Genomic DNA, 20,769 nt, shown 5'->3' with positions numbered 1-20,769 from the left:
ACATTACGAACAGCGATAATAAGTTATTATTGAAGTATTTTTATGTATATGCGCATGTGACACATAAAATAAATTTTCTTAAATAAATTTTCTTAATTTTTTCCTAATTTTTAAATATATAACGTGTAAAAGATATATACAATAAATTGCTTTTATTTTTTTCTTATTTTTGAAATAAAATTATCAAGCATTTTAATCAAATTATTACGCTTTTAATTTATATAGCTTTTTATAATTATTTATTAATTTATTATCAATTATATTATTTAAGTAATTTTTTAATTTATAAATTCATTAAAAGCTATTATATATAAATTTATATAATAAGCATAATTTATATATAAACATAAATAAAACGATAAGATAATTAATACTATACAAGTCTTTTGAAGATAAACATAATATAGATACGCTTTGCTTAATATATACTATTTTCGCTCGAAGAACTAGATTCTTCACCCTCATTTGTCCATCAAACGCTTCGGAGCAGAAATAGTGTCTAATGGAGAGTGCATTTATTGAATATATAAAAACTTATAAAATTTTTATATTTTTAAAAGTAATTTAAAAAATCGCAACATTATTTAAATTTTAATTAGATATAAATTAAAAAATTAGATAAAATATTTTTTTCCTTATCTAAGTAAAAATTATCCGTATTATATCGTATCATTTTGACTAAAAATTTTATTACCATTAAAATTATTTTCAAGAAATTAATTTCTAAAATAAAACAAATGTTTTAGTTTTTATTACATATGATCTTTGAATATTATAAATAAATTATTATAGATAAATAAAGGTCTTTGATATCATCGAAAGCGAGAGCGAGAACATGTAAAGAGCAAGCGAAATGACGTGTATGAGAAGTATGTGTCAAAGAAAAGTCTCTTACATGTTATTCTTTTATTATATAGTATTTCACGAATATACATACACATATATATGTCATCATATTACAGTAGAAAATAAAACTTTTATATTTTGCATTTCACCTGTTTGAAAATAATTTTAATGGATTAATGATTTTTTGTGATTAAAATATTGATACTAGATGCGACATAAACTGGATAATTCTTACAATTAGTTAAACATGTAATCAAAATTTTCATTATTATTTTAATTAAAAATTATTCAATTTATGTTGTGTTTGATGTCATTTTAATCTCATTAAAAGATCTCGTTAATTCATTAAAATGATTCGCAAACCGATAAAACAGAAGTAAGAATTTTTCTTAAAGTAAGAATTAAAGTGACAGAAATCTAAATTACAAATTATCGTTTTATTGCGATCTTTATAAACAATAACTATTTTTCTATCGATATTTAAAGTAAATATATTTTGTCACATGCTTTACCGTACGACTTTTTGATTATTTAAATATAATTTGGATTGAGAACGCGTAATTAAAAATTCGAACCGCAGAATCAAGTAATTAACATAATGATAAGTTCTGTAATATATTAATCATTTAATAAATAATTGATTTATAATTTAAAATACGTATATAATTTAATATTTCGTATATATATTTTATAGCACATAAAAAAAATTTCGGCAGCGAATTAGGATAATACCGAACATGGTAATTGGCCTTGGCGGTGTAAACATTGGCGCGCGTTGTTTATGTATCACGGCCTTGTTATCATTTATACAAAGGCACTTGAATAGAACTGTAGTGGGGCGAGACGCTCAAATTCCTTTCTTACGTGTATCATTCGCGCGGCGATACTCGAGCAATAAAGTAGCAATGCGTCGTCGGTGCCGTGATCGCGCCGCGGACGGCTTTCGCGTCTTCCGCGTCGCGTGTCAACGCAGCATTGCCACGAGTCGCACAATGGCTCATATGTGGCACGCGCATTTTATGCGTTGAACGCACATTAGTGCGTCGTCGTTGCCGTCATCGTGCCGTACGAGCAACGATGCGTCGCGTTGTCGCGATATCGCGTTTTCGCGTCGTCGCGTCTTCGCGTTGGACTTTTATCTCGTTTTCACGATTGTCATCGAGAATCATATTTCGTTGCCGGTTAAATGGGATGTCTCTCAGCATTGCAATCTTTAATATATTAATACCTATTAATATAATTAATTTTATATTAATATCAGTTAATATTAATTCTATATTAATATTATATATTATATAAATATTTATGTATTAATAAATTTAATATATTAATGCAGGCGCAATGTTAAAACGCCTCGGTATCGCGGCTGAGGTGAATGCCGGCCGCGTAGCAACGTATGTTCGTGCATAGTATAGATGCATGTTCGCGCGGTTAATCTTGAACTTCGGTTCGAGAATCGGCTGTCGAGGGCACGTTCTGCTCCGACGAACGGTTCGGCCCGAATCGGTTAGAGTTCGGTCGATTGTTTTGGAATCGTCGTTAATGGGTCCCTTCTCTTGTACCGTCTAACAGCACATTGTAGCAATACTAACATGTTTGGCATTTGAGGAGTCGGCTGTATTAATTAGGTTCGATTTTCGCTCGCTAGAGAAGTTGATCTCCCGCTTTCGAAGTGATCTAGATTGTTAGCACCTAGGAGGTGGGTATCTTCATTCTCGACCCGTCTATCAGCCTTACGATAAACCCGGCTCGGTCTGTACGATAGAGACTTGGTGGTTCGTATGAAATCGTTCCTAACGAAGTATAAGTCGGCCCTCGATGGGAGCAGGCGCGGGTCAAGAGTCGAGCGAATCCCATTCGCGTCGATTCCATCGATCGATTTCGTCTTCTTCCGCTTCCGCTTAACCTTTGCTCGAAGTAATCGGTGAATTCCCGACTTGTCGGCTCGAAACGTGATTCTCACGTGAAACGGGGTTCGATCGTGTCGAAATTCGAAAGTGCGGGAGTGTCGTTCAAATAAGTATCGCGCGTACAAGTGCGGAAGTAATATCTTTTAATAAAAGTGCGGGAGTGCCGTTTTGAAGTATCGCGCGTGTGAATCAACGTGAGAGGAGAAGGAGGTCTAGGAGAGGCATCGGGCACCGGTGGAACAACCCTATGGTAAGTAATTTGTTATTTTATATTAATTATTTATTAATTGCGTACGTGCAATTTAAATTAAGCAATTAATTGCGTAATCTGATTTTTTTAAAATATGATTTAAAGAAGAGAAAATTAGAAAGAAAGATTTAATAGTATATTTCCTTATTTCAAAATTTATAAAACTATTTTATTAATTTGCTTATTATTATATGCATTGAATATAAAATTCAATACGTACAATAAATTTTTTGAAATTTTAATTTTTTTGAGCGCTGCTACAATTTGGATCTTTTATTTGTATGTTATAGATCAAGGTAGCGAAACCCCCCTCCCTCCCCCCTAACATCCTGAGAGGAGGAGGAGGCCTAGGAGAGGCATCCTGCACCAGCGGAGCAACCTAAGGGTGAATATTTATTATTTTTATATTAGTTATTAAAAATCGCGTACGCGCATTAATTTAGTCTCATTATTTGAATGAATTAAACAAGAAAAAATTAGAAAAAAAAGACTCACGTAAATTCGACAAATGTTTTTAGTATTAAAGAAAACAGCCTTTTTAAAATTTATAAAAATTGTTTCATATTTACATAGAACTTCTTAATATTGCATGCATCGGATATAAAATATTCCGCACAAAGTATTAATTATATTTTGAACGCTGTTACAATTTGGATTTTATATTTGTATGTTACAGACAACGTAGCCTCAAGACCGACAACTCCGCTGTTGCGCATCAGTGCCGGTGAGTGACAAACTTTTATTTAATTTTTAAGTAACGGATTTGTAGAGAGATTGTAGATGTAGATTGTAGATTGTAGATATAAATCCGTTACTTTAAAATGGATGAGCTAAAATCAGATCAAGTCGAATAACTTTTAATAAGTTCGTTTGATACATTGCATCTGTCGCAAAAGTAAATTAAAGTTTAAATTAAAAAAGACAGATTACAGAAAACTTTTTTTTTTCAATTTGTAGATTTTTATCTGATTTATCGAATAAAGAACAATAGTAATTTTATCAATTATATACGTGTAATAGTAACTTATTCTTATAACGCGCGCCGATCTTACCCTAATTTCTTATAGCTCATTCATATCGTAGAATTTGTTTGTAGATACTATTCTTAAACTTTGTTTTAACTGATATAAGACCAAATAATCAATCAGTTAAATTACTTGTAATATAATAATAAATGGCATAAATGTTGTGCAAATTAATCTAGTTTTATTATAAATTATATATTATTATATAAATTAATATTATATGTTATTATTATATATACGATATATTATTATATAAATTATATATATTATATATTTTTTTATATGAATTATGTATATTAATATATAAATTTTAATCAAATTTATATATTTATCATAATTTATCATAATTTCTTAATCAAAATTTTGATTGATAACTTGGCTTTGTCTCGGTTAAAATAAAGTTATATTAAAATGAACATCCAACAAACGATCGTAAAATCGCACGATCGTCAAAGAGCATTCATCACACTCATCTGCCAGCGACAATAATTATCTGGCAAAAGAAGGAGTTTATCTCCTTACGAACGCAAGAAAAATCTTGCGCTTATTCGCTGGCGATAGTAAATAGCCAGCGATAAAAGGAGCGTGTATCTCCTTTTTTGATCTCTGATTAGAGATCGAGCCAGAAAGTAGCCAGGAGCAACAAAAGGTAGGTCCAACTGACTCGAAGAATGGATTTGCAAAATAGGCGGTCAATAACGGCCAAAATATCAGGGGATATAAATCTCCCCTGATACAACCAGCAAGTAGGATTGTTAGGGCTACAGGGACCATTAGGACATTAAGGAAAAAATTAAAAATAAAATTAAAATAATGAAAATGTTATAACAAAAAAATATATATGTATTATGCAACTGATAATATAAATATGTATAAGTACAAGTGTGTGTATTAATGCTTTCAGTATCAAATTATTTTCATTATAGAATATATTTAATATTTATTATAAAGTGAATATAATAATTATTTGATACTGATAGCGCGATCATCAATTTGTAAATTGTACTTACTATTATAATTATACTTTAATTATAATCTAATATTGTAATTATAATTGTATTAGAATCATGTCATATAAAATTATTATAATTTTATTATACTTATGTGTAAAATATATGAAATATGTATTCTTTTGTAAATTACGCGAAAAATTACCAAAAGAACACGTATAATGACGATATATAAAAATTAGTTCAATTAACATATATATATTTGTTTCTAAAGTATATATTGTAAAAATATTCTCACACATAAATTTAACTGTGTGTGTCTTCATATCTTTTATACGTTTTAAACCTATCATAATCTGAGAAATGAAAAAGAGGAAAAAGTCCTCACACATTTTTCCTCCTCGACGGTATCTCTACCTTAATGAAGGCATTTGCCAGGTAAGGAGGTTTGCGTACTCTAATAAACCTGAGAGCTATGCCGGCGGTAACATATATATTTTCGAGTGAAGTAAATTTGATCGCTCCGAGACCAATTAATGAATAAAATTCATAAACTCTGTCTTGGATTCTAAGAGTACTTGAATTATTAGATTAATCAATGCGAAATATTTCGAGTAAGCCTTTAATTGATTAATTAGAGCAAAAAATCTTGTGTCTCGAAGCCAAAATAGCGGGATGTATTTTATATTATTAATATTATTGATGTATTATATCTATATTAATCAAATTCACACAAAATCCAATTTCGGTTGAATATATGTTCATGGCAAATCTGGTTTAATAGCTCTCAAAAAAAAAAAAGCAATCAAACTTACTTCACCCCAAAACGCTATTAGTTACCCATACCGGACAGGTTGAAGGGGATGAAGAGTGTCAGACTAAGAGAAATACTATAGTTATATTTTTTATATTAATATTTTTAAATGAAATGAAAGTGTAAAAGATAATAATAGAGAAAAGAAATTTTTAATCGTTTTTTAAATTAATGTCATATAAATACATATCTAAATGTCCTGAGAAAAGTATTATTTTCGCATTTCCGGTCGTTTAATTAAAATTCTGAATGGAATTCCATAAGATAGAAAAAGCACTCTTAACATTTTATACGTTAAAAAAAAACAATATTTTACAGGATGTTGCAATTTTTTATAACATTTTATAACGACATTTTATAACGATATTTTATAACATTTTGCGAAAATCTGACAGCTAATAGTATCATTGGCGATCATATAAACGTGAAAAAAATTAATTAAAGCTGTCAACAATTAAAACTATTTAAAAAAACAATAGAATACGGTTAAAATTATAGGAAAACATAATTAATTATGTTTATATAAATTCGTCTATAATAGCTTTTAATGCACATCAGTGCGCATTAGTGCATCCAACTGAATTCATAAATTAAGAAATTAATTGAATAATATAATTATAAAAAAAAATTAATAATAAAAAGTTATATATATTAAAAGCATGATTCAATAATGTTTAAAATGCTTAATACTTTTTAAGAATAAGAAAAAAGTTAAAGTGATTTATTGTAAATATCTTCTACACGTTATGTTTAAAAATTAGGAAAAACATTATTAGAAGAAAATTAATTTAAGAAAATTATTTTATTTTACATGCGCATATATACAATACATAAAAATACTTCAATTATAATTTATTATCGCTGTAGTATATACTAAAATGACAAAACATCATCACGTAGCTAATAAAACATTAATAAATTCATAATATTTCTCCGCATTTTTTATCCACAATGTGTTTAGCACGGACATGCACCAACCGATCGTTTTACCATGGCATCAAAAAATGTCTGGCCTGGTAATTCCGCCGGTTCTAAAATGAATTCAGTTAGCGCCACTGTACCAATTAGGAAAACGGTTTCACATGGTTCCTCTCACAATCAGTCTTCTCATGCTGTTCCGATTCCTCGAGTGTATGTCACGTGTCACGTATACTATAATATCGGATGTACCCGGGTGGAGAATCGGAACATAGCCGCAGGTGAAAGATTGGACTGATTGAATTTTTGTCGGTGAAACAATGTCGACATTAATATTAAGATCTCTTGTGTCATTAAATAAGAATTCTAGTAATGTCTTAGCAAAGGTAATCTTCCTTGAAAAACGTAGTTACTACACATTGACAATCTAATATAGCGAAAGTATTTTGTATTATATGCAAACTAGTAACATATAAATTTCTCTTGTTTATTTTTGTATTAGAAAAATGAGTTTTATTATTTTTTATTTAAATGTCATGAGAAAAAATTAGAATGTTATGTGACATATATCTTCAATTGCGAATAACATATATGATTATTCGGTTATTAATATATTGCATGTAGTATCTGATGTTTACATACAACCTTATTACTTTCTCAATTTAATTGTATTAATTATTAACATATTTAATACAGTCTTTTACTGAAAGAGACGTTTGGAGATTTAATTAATTGTTTTCTTTTTATATAGTTTAGGTATATAAATACATCGAAAGCATTGCGTGAACAATCTATTTTTTCAAAGGATCCTAAAAAACAGAAATCACCAATTACATGGAAAAGTTTGGCAATTTCCAGTGTCATTGGTGGTGGTCTTTTATTATATATAAATTATTTGAGAAACGAAAAAGATAAAATAATAGCACGAGAAAGAAGGCAACAGTTGGGTAAAGCTAAAATTGGTGGTAAATTTGAGTTAGTTAATACAGAGGGAAAAACAGTGAAGTCTGATGATTTCTTAGGCCAATGGTTATTGATATATTTTGGATTTACACATTGTCCTGATGTTTGCCCTGATGAAATTGAAAAGATGACAAAAGTAATAAATAGACTTGGTAAGCAATTATTGAAAAAAATTTCAGTTGATTATACCATTTAGAGAAAATTTTCTTACTCTTGTATTATTGTACCTCTCTTATTTACAGAGTATATTATTTTTATTTACAGAAATAGAACACAATTTCAAAATACAACCAATTTTCATATCAGTTGATCCAGATAGAGATACACCAACTGTTGTTGGAAAGTATCTCAAAGACTTTTCTGATAAGATTATTGGTCTTACTGGCAATGTTGAACAAATTGGAAAAGTGTGCAAAGCGTACAGAGTTTATTATAGTAACGGTCCTAAAGACCAAGATAATGATTATATTGTTAGTGTATAATAAATTACAAACAAATTAGTAATATTACGTACTTTGCAACACTCTATTTCCTTTTTTTAGGTGGATCATACGATTATTATATATTTAGTGGATCCAGAAGGCTTGTTTGTTGATTATTATGGACAAACGCATGATGTAGATAAGATTATGACTAGTATTCTTGTTAACAAATTGAAGTATGACCAATTACAAGATGATTCTTCTTCTTGGCTGCCATCATTGTCGATTAAAGGAGTGTTATAAGTATTACAACATTCCTATATATAGTTTTTATGTCGATATTGCACTACAGAAAACTTGTGCATATATTAATATTACAAATATAAATATGCATAAAATATACATTTTGTATATACAAAATAATTTATATTTCAATGTATTAAACAATTATAAAGAAATGTAAAAAAAATTTTTTTGTTAAAAACTTGGTTGCAAAAACTTTATTTAAATAGTAGGTAAAAAAAGATATATTGCATTAATCTTTTTTTATTTCAATGTATCATAATTAACATTAAATTGATGTAAGTTTGTCGTCAAATATGTAATGCCAATTTTAATACAAATATATGTATGTGTAATTATATATATATATGCATATTTACATTCATGTGAATATGAGGTAAAATGTGTAACTGAATGTTTATTTGTGGAACGAAATATTCTTATTTTAAAACTAATAACATTTCACAACACAGTGTTATTAATGCTTTATTTAATAAGGAATTTTCAAGCATATTTATTTATTTTTATACGTATATATATTAAAAACTAGAATTTGTTGAGAGAGTAAGATTTTCTTAGGTATTCTAAGTAATGGGGTATTATCAGCTTAAAAAGGAAATGATGCTCTCTCTCTCCTCTCTCTCTCTGATATCATTTACATGCCTGATAAATAATGAATGACAAATAATATATATATATATATATATATATATATATATATATATATATATATATATATATATAATGTTCTGAATGTTCTATAAGATATAAAAAATAATTTTCTTAATAATTAAATAAAGAGTATTCTCTTTTAAAAACATCCTAGTCATGCAAAGTTTAGTATTTTATTATGTATAAAGAAGTTATACGAATAGAATAATAGATAACAGATATATATTTGTAACCCATGACGATATAACTCACAAATTTAATAAGCTGCTTTTATTTATTTTTTATAATATGCATAGAAATCGTTGTGAATAATAGACGTTTAACATTTTCGTGAGTTGAGCTCGTACAACAATAGTAGATGGCGTATTGAATTTCAAAACGTTGAGAGATATCGACGAGATACTTTATCGAATATATTCTAGTATATTTCAACAAATCTCTAAAATAGTAAAATATCGAACATCGACTTTCTGTAGACATCATTTTATTATATATATATATTTATACTTATACGCGAATTAAAATTTACGACATGGACGATTATATATAAACAACACGATATATTCCTGTAAAAGAAGAATTAACAAAAAATTCAGTTTCCATTTATAATATGTAAAAACTACTGCAAGAAAAAAAGAAACAAGTGAAATTTTTCTTCTATTTCTTCTTTCTTTCAAGAGATACAAAATAAATAATTCTTTTTTTCTCTCTTTTGTATAAAAATGATATCAAATTCAAATATCTTTAGTTTTATTTTCTTTCAAGAATAATATATACGCCTTTAGATTATGCATATTGTACATTTACAGGACATGCGTTTTCTTCTATATATATGAATTAATCCAAGTCTTGTCATTGGTGTTCATGATGATGCTGTAGTTTATGCAATTCGTATGCGAAATGGTAACATTCTGAATCGCTCCAATGATGCTGATCACGGATTTTGTCGATATTTGGCCCCGATGCATCCGACATCTAAGAAAAAAAATCGTTTGCTAATGCAAAATTCCAGTTTCCAAATAACTAGATATTTTCCATTTCAAAAAAAATCATCTCTTCATGCAGTAAATTTTGGAAAGCGATTAATAAATATACATTATACATCATCCATCTCTATTCCTATTAATATTATATCAAAATATAGATATTAAGTATTTTAGTATATTCAGCATATAATTACTATATAAGTATATAATGATAGTATATTATATTAATTATTATAGAACAATTTGATGCTAAATTGATTACGGAACTTTAACGTTTATATAAAATTATATAAATAATAGTATATACAGATTTTGATATGATTAATAGAAATTTTCTTTCCCCTAACAAAATATTCTTTGCGATCCTTTAAAAAAAATTTATATTTCCGGAATTAATTATTTATTTAGCTTGATTTTTCATTCAATTTTATATTCGTCGTGTGACAATATTAAAAATGACACTGAATGATATAAAATTTAGACTAGATATTACAGCGCGATGAGAAAAAAAGATCGAAAACATTTACCGGCAACTATATTAAAGAATTATTTAGGAGATCTGGCATAGATACTCGCGTAAAACACACCCACGTTTGAATAGAAAGAAAATAGCGATTGATCCGTATATTTGCTGCACAGCGGCCATGTATGATGAGCATATTGATCTTGTATCGTCGGCTGCAGTACCTGGCCGTTACCGGCCATCTCCAGGTAGTCTTTGTTGCTCGCTAAACTACATCCTCTCGTTCTAACGTCTGTAAAATTTCATAATGTAAATTGCGCTATGTATATTGCATTGCGTAGATTCGCGTATGAGAAATTCCGTAAGCCTTTCACTGCCTCGTTTAATAACGATCGATCTTAACTTTGACTTCAAATTTAATCTTAGATTTTAAACTCGAACGTCAAACTCTTCTCAATATTTTCTATTAAAAGTTACTTAGTTGCATGAATTTTTTAGACTTGATTAATTATTTTATTTTACTCGAATTCCTTATAAAAATATTGTATCTAAAGTATTTTGATGGTTCTCCGAAATTTTTAAATAGCGATTTAATCTGCAATTTAGGCTTTTGTTTTATTAATTAATTACCTATTAATGGAATCGAAGTAAAGAAAGATCAAAGTAAAATCAAGCAGTGAAACAATGAAACATTAAGCACGGTAGACTTGACGAGGACGAGACATACGAGATGGGGGACATGACGTTTCGTAGGATTTAAGGGGACACCTTGTGTACTCGCCATCGAGTGGGTGGACTGACGGATAGCGCGATCATGGAACAGACAGGGGTTTGCTTTCCAGCGCGACTTCCACCACTTGGGTTTCCTTGAGTGCCGACCGCCAGATTTTGAGACATTGTTACAGCTGCATGTGCTAACTGAGTGCGTTGATGGTCGCGAACCCCATCGTATCCCGTGTGTCCACTTAATGCTGCGAAGCGTCCTGGACACCTCAGTCCTTACTTCACCGTTCAGAAAACAATACAATACCGCCACGAAGAAGCCCTTCCGGAAATATAAAAATAACTTTTGTTCGCCGATTTTAATCAGCTGCAAGTCTGGATTTTTTTTCCAACACAAATCTTTATGAAATTAATATTCTTTGTATAAATCCTAAAAAATGTAATATTGTTTATTTATATCCTAAAAATATTTTTTACTTTTTCCACCTAATAGTCTCATGTACGTGTATTATTCATCTATCTCTTTATTTTCTTATCATAATTTTTTTAATAAATTAATTTTATTATTTTTTAAAGAAAAAATTTTAAGAATGCAATGTAAAATTTCTTTAAATTTAATAAAGAAAAGTTATTTTGTACAATAAAAATTATAACAGAGAAAAATTTTGTTATGGATTAAAAAAAACCCAGACTTCGCCATTTATTTCGTTTCTATTTTAGTTTCGTTGTTTAAGGCTGAATGACATAAAGTTGCATGAATCCAACAAACAGATTTTAACACTTTTAAGGAAATCATAAGGAAGTTATATATATATATATATATATATATATATATATATATATATATATAAAATGTAAAATTGTTTATTACCAGCTTAATATATAACATAATTATGAAAGTTTTGTAGAGAGAGAGAGAGAGGTTACTAGTGAATTAATTTTTGCATAACATTTTTCAACTAGTTAAGATGCGGCAGTCTCTCTCTTTAAGAGGTTCGCTAAGAGTTCTTGCGGCTTTAAAACAGTTTGGCGTTTCGTATAAAATAGATTAGCTATTAATAATTATTAATAGCGTATTATATACCTGAAAAGACGCAAACAGCTGGTCGCAAAAGAGCCATACGATCTCTACGGTCTCGTTTATGCCGACACTGTACGACATCCCGATAAAGAAGGCGTAATGAACTCCGAAGAGTGGCACCAAGACTAATGTACTTCTAGCCCACCGTCTAGATACACACACACACACACATAGGGACATATTATATATATATATACGTATAGTTAAATATACTAAAATTTTATATAAAATAAGTTGACGTATACGTGTACCATTTTTCATTAAAAATTCTACAAGAAAAAATGAGATTATGATAGATTATAATGTACACTGAAAATATGACTTTCCACATAAAGCTTACTTGTATCTTTGCGTTTCCTCCGACATGGTGGATTTGAGTTTTACCAGCAGCACTCTCACGATGTTGATGAAGAGCACGAAATTTATCTGACGTGAGCGGAGAGAAGCGACGAATTTATTTGCGACTGAATTAATTATGAGGCTCAATGAGCCTCTTTCTGGCATTCGTAAGATGCTTACCAAAATAGAGAGCATCGTAGGTACCCGTATGAAGAGAAACAAGAGAGGCTTCACGTTGGTCGTCCAGCAATACGTATCCTCGTATATGATCCTTGTGACTACCCAGGGTAAAATAAATACAGCTGGCAAACCTGAAAGGCGAAGTTGTGACGATCGTACGCGCAGAGACAAATTTATCAGAGCGATCCATTGTGTTTATTAATAACAGGTTCCTTAAAATAAAAATGAATAATCTGATGAAAAGTTTTTTCCGGTAAATGAGTAATATTCATGTTTATAGAAAATAAATATATTTTTCACAAGTACTAACTTGAGAATTAAAAATTAGTGACTTTAAAATAATAAAGTGAAAAGAAATATCGACATATGTCTGAGATGTCCAATGGAAATTGAGATTATAACTTGAAGTTACATATGCCATTACTGTTGTTTGCATCGCTATGCCACCTTCGGAGATACAGCAGTTAATACGACGTCATATTTCATGCAAAACTATGTGTCGTGATTTTCGATCATTTTCTTGAGAATCTCTGAAAATCGTAGAATTTTCTTGTAGGAAATCCTATTATCTTTTGTTCTGTCAAAGACGAGCAATATTTCAATAGAGATATACTATATTTGAAACAGATTTATATTTCGCTTTTTATTATACTTGTAATTCAGCACCATTTTTGTTAGTGAAAATATAACCGCTATCTTTTTTAATTTTTTAATGTCAAAGAGATAGATATAAACGTCTCGATTACAATTAAACGGTCTTAGTAAAATATCTTAATTTTAAGAATTAAATTTTAAATTAATTAAAAATTTGGATTATTTTTTATTTAGTAAAGAAAAATTTATATTCAATTTCTTTAAGGACAACAACATACTCAAGATATGTGTATACATATCTATTAAAAGATAATATAATAAAGTATTTTATATTTAAATATATTTCAATTTTTCTTATATAGCTGCAAGATAGTTAATAAAAACAAAATAACTCATAATCAATCTGGAAATATATAAGATTGATTGAGATTTCAGAAATCCTTCTAGAATTAATGATAATTTCTTGAGATTAATTTTACTTACCCCATCCGAAAACGATGTAGACCGCGATGCTAGAGTTGGCGTCAGTGAAGAGTGCCAGAAAGATCAGATTGTGTAGATATATACCCTCCATTAGGATCCAGGAATAGTTGGCCAGGAGAAAGTATTGCCACAGACTAGTGAATATCTTGCAATGCCAGTTGCTTTCCTTCTCGTTGATCAACCAGTAACCTTCATCGTTCTCGATCACGGCATCCGATAGTCCGATGCCGGACACGAAGAGCAGGTCCTTGAGTAGCGCCATAAATGCTCGCATCACGAATGAGATGAACAGATGCATGTGCAATATGTTCCGTGAGCATCGCAATTTCCTACGTCCGATGGGAGACAAACTTGAACGTGGCAACGCGAATTCCGTTTCGATTAAAATGTGCAAAATTATATGTGGCGCCGTGAGACACACAATCTGACTCTCTCTGATTTTAAATTAATTAAATCCTGAGACGGAGTCTCCCAGGGATTTGCAATTAAATCAATTTAAATAAGATCAAAATTATTACTTTTTTCCAATCGCCAATTTCGATATTAAAACATCTATTTTGTAATATGATATATTAAACGAATAAAGAAATAAAAGAAAAATATTCTCTTTAAAACAATGTTAGACCATTGTTTTTTTAGTTATAAACTTGAAACGTGCCCGTTAAAAATATATAAAGCGAGGCGCCTCGTTATAATCACATGCGCTAAGATTCTATTTACATAATTATACTTACTTGATAGTCGCCAAAATGCAAAACGCGATGATGAGAGTGAATAACGAAATTGTGTAGCCAAGTTTCGAGATGGTCTTTACGATCGGGATGAATTTCTATAATTACATTTTAAAGGAAAGTGATTAATTAATAATTACTTATTATTTGCTTACAATTTTAATTATTAAAATAATTAAGTATCAACGCGTGTGGTAGCGGTTAATTATAATATTATATCAATAATTAAAATATGATTTTTCTGCGTAAAATCGCATTATTAATTATAAATATTCATAATTTTTAAAGGTTATTAATAACAAGTTAAATAGCAGAATAAATCGACTTATGTTTAAGAGTAAGTATCGCTTTGAAATTATCTAACAATCGATGCACCCTTAAATAATATTTCGTAAAACATGATGCTGTCATAAACATGATCTCTATTCAAGATACGTTAGAAAGTTTTCTATTACATCCTTTTCTACTTAATTCTTCATTAATGACATTCTTTACTTCATTCTGTATTCGCTTTCTTTGTTTGCTTTTATATCCGCAGTGCTTATGATGCTTAAAATGATTATATCCCTTTATATTACGATTTCGCCATCATTCTACGAAAGCTCTTTATTATGTAATTCTAAAGTCATTTTACGCACAAAATACGATATTTTAATTGTATTAGTTCGTATTAAAATTGTAATAAATACGCCAACACTTGCTACTTTATTCGATAAATTTCGCATAAAATTGTTAATTTGGATTTCAAATGTCATACGTTAAATATATTTGACATATCGAGCTTAATTTTAATCAATACGTCTAAAATTTTCAAGAGAAATTAGTTTCTTTATTATTTTCTCTACTTTGTCCTTAGATACTAGATTAACTATCACAGATCGAAGAGTTGATGGAAAGAGAAATTGACGATTTCTGAAAAAATAACTCGTTTTAGTTCTCTGAAACTGCTATTGCAACGGTACGTTATATGACAAAGCAAATCCTGACTATCGGCTTTTATTCAGCGCAAAATGTCTTGGAAAAAAAATTCTTTTTAACATTTTCCACCCATTTTTCTTGATAATACTATTATAACGTAGCTATTGACTCATTTGTGTGCTCGCCCGTTTCATTATCGTCCAAGACTGGAAATCTAATTTCACGACAACGTCTTGGATGCTCAAGACTATGTAAAGCCCACCTAGGTGGACAGAACGTCATTTACAGCACTCATTTCCTTGTGAGTAGAGTGACTGACGTCATGTCACCGTATGATCAATTCCAATTGATCTCTTCATCTCCGTCGTTTTCCGTATGGCAAATTTATTCCTTCGATCGATAAATTACGTACATGATTATCTAAAGATGTTCGAACAAGACAGTTCATTTAAAACTCATTTATCGATGCCGCTCTTCTTACATCTGTTTACCTTAATGAAAGTGACGTTATTCGCCTGTACGTCCGATATGTTCACCGGAACAGTAACCAATCCTCCTTCATAACATTGGGTGTAATTACTCCATATATGGGTGTTGGAATTCATGTACCACTTCCCATTTGACATGCATTGTTTCGACGCGAGTGCCTGAAAAAAAAATGCTGTTATCTAACTTTTAGCTTAACAAAAATATCAAGATATGTTATCTTTTAAGCTACAAGCGAGTTTGTTGCGACAGAGGCTTATTTCAATTCAATTTCAATTGAGTTTACTTCAGTAAAATTTTACAATTCGCTGATTTCAACTGTAGAGATGTTTACAGCTCGAGCGCTGAAAAATATTGTAGATCGAACGAAATAAAGTTCTGCTTAAGGAGAAATGAAATTTGAATTTGTCGAAGAAGCGTTTGAATATGTTGGAAAATTTTGACGCTGTATTACGTCGAAAGCATCTCAATTAGTTAGGTCTGAAAAATGGATTTCACTGATCGATCAGCGAATATTTTATGTCAGAGAAGACTTATTAAATCGAGGAACTAATCTAATTAAGTTTCTCGCGTAGCTGTAAACGTATTTCGATATTTATTTATTTATTTATTTATTTATTTATATAAACGAGAAAGAGATATTAATCCGTTTCGGTCATTAAAATTCATCCGTTCAATATGCACGTATATATGTATACGTTATGTGCGTATATATAGGGTGTTTCAGGTTTTTTCCGCCAAATTGTGTCAGTATGTTTTACGAGTAGAAATAAGAAAAAAATGTTATATAAACATAGACTTATAAATGCTTTATTAAAAAGTTATAACACAAAAATTCTATAACTGAAATTCTTATTATTAATATGGTACTATGTAAAGACGATCTATTGTGTTTACTATTATTGTTCCATTTGAAAATGTTTACTATTGTTTTCAATACAAGATTGACATGGCTGAAAAATTAAATTTATCACCGTATAAATTTCGTGTGTCGATTTTCTTTCATTTCCGTTGTTATAATTTTTTAATAAAGCATTTGTAAGCCTATGTTTATATAACATTCTTTTCTTATTTCTACTCGTAAAACATGCACAGTTTGGCGGAAAAAACCTGAAACATCCTGTATATATACATATATGGTATAATTCAACGATAAAATTTTATATACGTAAAGTTTTGATTTCAAAAAAGCTATTACACGAATCAGTTCTGTAGTTATATTTGATACAATCGTGAAGCGTGACTATACATACACTAGGTTCGAAACCCATGATGTAAGAGGGACAGTATTGAATCGCCAACTGTCCTGGTGCCGTCGAATTCCAACATAATATCTCGTCCCAAATTTCGGGGCACCAACCTAAATAAATCGCGTCCAAGTATTAGCGTGAGAATAAATAAAGCATCTAAAGAGAAGCATATTCTCTTTCGAGATTTTTATTTTTAGGACTTATAGATTATGTAAATTTTCAATTATCTTACTTGAAAAAACATAATTTAAATATCTCTCATATCTATTGAATCGCTTATAAACCATATTCTTTTATAAACATATATATATGTATGCATGTGTATACGTATACGCCTACTATTTCAGTTTGTCAGCAATTTTGAATATCGCGCTTCGATAACTATGAAAATGATGCATGTGTTCATTGATGCAGGATACAATACATTTAGTATAGATGCGGTTATATTATTGTTAAATATGCTATGTCGAGCGAATCTATCGCCATGAGCGGTTGGCAAATATAATTTGTGCATGGAAATCGTTCGCCAATCTCAAAGCTAAGTGAGAAATTCGTTTTTCCAGTCAAAAAATCGAATAATCTTTCAACGGTAGGTTCAACGGCTTAGAACAATCCATTAGACAGACATGTGCGAACGAAATCGCATTTGGTCGTTGTCATATGTATATGGGCTTTTCGAATGCTCTGTGTGTGCGAATGCAGAGCAGCAGGATTACCGCATTTACACGAAACAATGCCGTATACTCTGTTATAATCGAGGTTCATTATACGTGTATCCGACGTATTACAAGACCAGATGTGCATACTCTGCATCCATAGACGCACTGTCTATTGCGGTATACGGGCTGCATTCTAAGTGCGCGGTCTTCCACCATCGGATATTCTAATCAGATTTTCACAGTCGAAACTCGAACTCATAAGAGCCGAATTTGAACGAAACGTCTGACGGTGGCATGGAATGATTCGAGACACAAGCTGCAATATTATTGTACTTTAATTGCGCTTTAAACGTGTTATGTTGATAAACGTGTGTGTATGTGTATGTGAAAAACGTTGTCGCTTTTGCAAATATATATACAATTCTAAATCAAATAAATTATAAAATATAAAATTCTACTCACGATTATATGAGATAAAAAATATTTTTAAAAATATGGAAAAAATGCATTACATTTTTTATACACTCTGTAGAAGAATATTCGATTAATAAAAAAGTTGGTTTGCCAAGTGTCACCTGATTTAAAATTTTGGTACTGTAAATTCTGCATGGTGATAAAATTGAATTATGTAAAAACGACAGATTATTAAGAGTTTGAAGTATTTTTAACTCCAAGCATGACTGTGTGAACTCGACTTTATTATATCGCGATGCTTTTTTCTTCGTTCCTTTATATTCTTTCAAGTTGCATTTAAACACTTTGCTTCTTAGCAGTCGTAACATTAAAATAATTTACTTTCTCGTAATTATCTTCATTTCAACTCCAGTTATTCTCGAATTAAAACGTTTTTGTCAGATGAATAAATACAACTAAGTAAGAATGCGAGGCTTTTAAAAAAGACTCTTACAATTAATGTACTAATGTATTTATCGATTATCCTACGTTATTTATTGAAAAAGATTTGTATATGTTAAAATCCGGATTCATTATCTAATAAAATAATTAACATTAAATAAATAGAATGGTGTAACGGGTGTTAAGTGACGAAGCTATATGCATATAACTTTCTATTGTACAAAGGTGTCAATAAACAAAAGCCGTGAAATTCGTTTGGCTTCGCAATCAAATATCGCTTGTGTAATTAGTGGCGGTATATTGGTTCCCTGTCTGATTTCGCTCGAGTTGCTTAAATAAGCCGGCATCGTGATGCGAGATTAATTGTGACATTAATTGCTCCGGAGACATTCTATAAGCACTGTTTATTCACGAACGTGTGTACACACGCGAAAACGCAAAATGCAAGCGGCGACACGTGTGAACACTTGACATTAGTCCATGCGTTACGTATATGCATCGTATCTCGGTCTTTCCAGTCTCTGCATTATGCAAATTTATCGCTCGTGAATGTTCGCTCGCAATTGTTTAAAGAAGTTGATCACCCGATGCTTTGGATGGCACATATTATTTTGTCTCTTGAAAAGAAGAGCCAAAATACAACTTGTGAACTTGTGACTGTAACGCGATAAAAGTAGAAAGAAAGATTATAAACTCTCTCAATTTTTTATTCATGTTGCAAAAATATTATCGAAAGATTTTGATAAATCGATACATCGTGCAATTTATACGACTTGAATATTACAAATATTTTCTTACGCCATATATTATTTAATAAATTGCAATTGAAAAATTACAAATTTTAAAGAAAGTCTTCTAAAAATATGAAAATTTGCCCCAAAATAATATTAAATTAATTTATATAAATATTTCTCTCTCTTAATTAAACGAAAATAATCTATCTTTTTAAATAAACTTTAAACTTTATATGCGATGTTGGCCCAATCATTGTCAATCCAAATTAATTTAAATTAAATAAACGCAAATACTATAAGAAATAGATATCGTTAATTGAGAGAGAGAGAGAGTGTGTGTGTATCTGGGTATTAAATATATATATATATATATATATATATATATATATATATATATATAATTGAAAAATTAATATAATTATTTATTTCCAATTCTATTACCAATAGTGATGACATATTTGTATTGTATTTGATTGCGTCTCGTTTTATTGTATTCCCATTATAATTACACATAGTTTGCTTATTCTGTATTTATCTATGACTAATACAGTAAAATTAATTGAAACGTCGTATGTGATATCTAATGATGAATTATAATTTTACGTAATATAGGAACGACAGAGGAGAAGAGATCGGAATATTTAATGCAAACGAAATGATTATAAATGATCTAACATGAAGCAGACAGCCAATACGGTAATTTAAGATCATTCGTTCATATGATGATAAATTTTAATAAATTAATTGTGTTAGCGATACGTAATCGTAATCGTTCCCTCTCTATCTCTTGAAATATCAATAGCATTTAACATGTGGCAATTTTTATTTCGCGTATCGTTATCGAGAAATATTATTTAAATACTATTCCGCTTACCTGGCCCCGATATATTTCCGTGATTACAACGCTCGGATTCCGAGATCAATATTTCGATCATCAAATTCTGGATCCGATCGATGTCACCATTTCCCTGGAACAAAATTCAAATACGAATTAATATTCATAGTTATTGTAAATTCTGATTGCGCAGCTAGATTTTATAAATGTCGTTTTTAAAGCTTGTATTTTAGTTATTGATCTGCGGCTTTGCTCGTGCTATTTTTCGGAAATTTATGTGTCTTGAATCTCCAATTCGACAGTAACAGATATACATGATCGTCATGGGGGGGGGGGGGGGAGCAATACATAGAGAAAATCTATCGATTAAGAGCATGTGCGGAGAATGACGAAGTACGTA

General features: G+C 30.0%; 3 protein-coding genes across 10 annotated transcripts in view; 2 read left to right on the top strand and 1 right to left on the bottom strand.

Annotated features, from left to right (window-relative positions):
* The first annotated feature begins 2,169 nt into the window (after nt 1-2,169).
* Nucleotides 2,170-20,769, top strand: part of LOC138936379 (uncharacterized) — a 406,360-nt gene continuing 387,760 nt past the window's right edge. Inside the window, exons 1-3 of the mRNA XM_070301738.1 lie at nt 2,170-3,006; nt 3,297-3,391; nt 3,683-3,730. The gene's annotated coding sequence lies outside the window, so the exon portion shown is untranslated. The remainder of the gene's footprint in view (nt 3,007-3,296; nt 3,392-3,682; nt 3,731-20,769) is intronic.
* Scox (Synthesis of cytochrome c oxidase) lies at nt 6,624-8,633 on the top strand. The gene is made up of 4 exons (XM_070301308.1): nt 6,624-7,099; nt 7,465-7,828; nt 7,941-8,146; nt 8,219-8,633. Exons 1-4 carry the CDS (start codon nt 7,034-7,036, stop codon nt 8,399-8,401), a joined length of 819 nt encoding a protein of 272 aa, XP_070157409.1. The 5' UTR covers nt 6,624-7,033; the 3' UTR covers nt 8,402-8,633.
* Nucleotides 9,110-20,769, bottom strand: part of LOC138936050 (secretin receptor) — a 29,213-nt gene continuing 17,553 nt past the window's right edge. For 3 of the 8 annotated variants that reach the window (XM_070301099.1, XM_070301100.1, XM_070301101.1), the window contains exons 3-13: nt 20,409-20,502; nt 17,290-17,396; nt 16,042-16,197; nt 14,636-14,730; nt 13,902-14,251; nt 12,825-12,955; nt 12,646-12,731; nt 12,309-12,453; nt 11,270-11,546; nt 10,615-10,793; nt 9,110-10,027 (exon numbers count right to left, since the gene is read on the bottom strand). In XM_070301099.1, coding sequence (XP_070157200.1) covers nt 9,905-10,027; nt 10,615-10,793; nt 11,270-11,546; nt 12,309-12,453; nt 12,646-12,731; nt 12,825-12,955; nt 13,902-14,251; nt 14,636-14,730; nt 16,042-16,197; nt 17,290-17,396; nt 20,409-20,502 — 1,743 coding nt within the window. In that variant the 3' untranslated portion in view covers nt 9,110-9,904. Of the gene's footprint in view, nt 10,028-10,614; nt 10,794-11,228; nt 11,547-12,308; nt 12,454-12,645; nt 12,732-12,824; nt 12,956-13,901; nt 14,252-14,635; nt 14,731-16,041; nt 16,198-17,289; nt 17,397-20,408; nt 20,503-20,769 lie in introns of those variants that run through there. The other 5 variants (XM_070301104.1, XM_070301103.1, XM_070301102.1 and 2 more) reach the window with 5 other exon arrangements.

Source organism: Polyergus mexicanus, unplaced genomic scaffold, assembly GCF_030449975.1.
Source record: "Polyergus mexicanus isolate NDT 795.1 unplaced genomic scaffold, iyPolMexi1.0 SCAF_9, whole genome shotgun sequence".
Classification (NCBI taxonomy): domain Eukaryota; kingdom Metazoa; phylum Arthropoda; class Insecta; order Hymenoptera; family Formicidae; genus Polyergus; species Polyergus mexicanus.
This window is presented reverse-complemented; position numbering and strand designations above follow the sequence as displayed.

Bases quoted from the DNA above. Each gene is read 5' to 3' on its own strand.
- Scox (XM_070301308.1), top strand. From the start codon at position 7,034: ATGTCGACATTAATATTAAGATCTCTTGTGTCATTAAATAAGAATTCT. The intron at 7,829-7,940 runs GTAAGCAATTAT...TTTTATTTACAG, and splicing joins AAAAGTAATAAATAGACTTG to AAATAGAACACAATTTCAAA. The intron at 8,147-8,218 runs GTTAGTGTATAA...TCCTTTTTTTAG, and splicing joins ACCAAGATAATGATTATATT to GTGGATCATACGATTATTAT.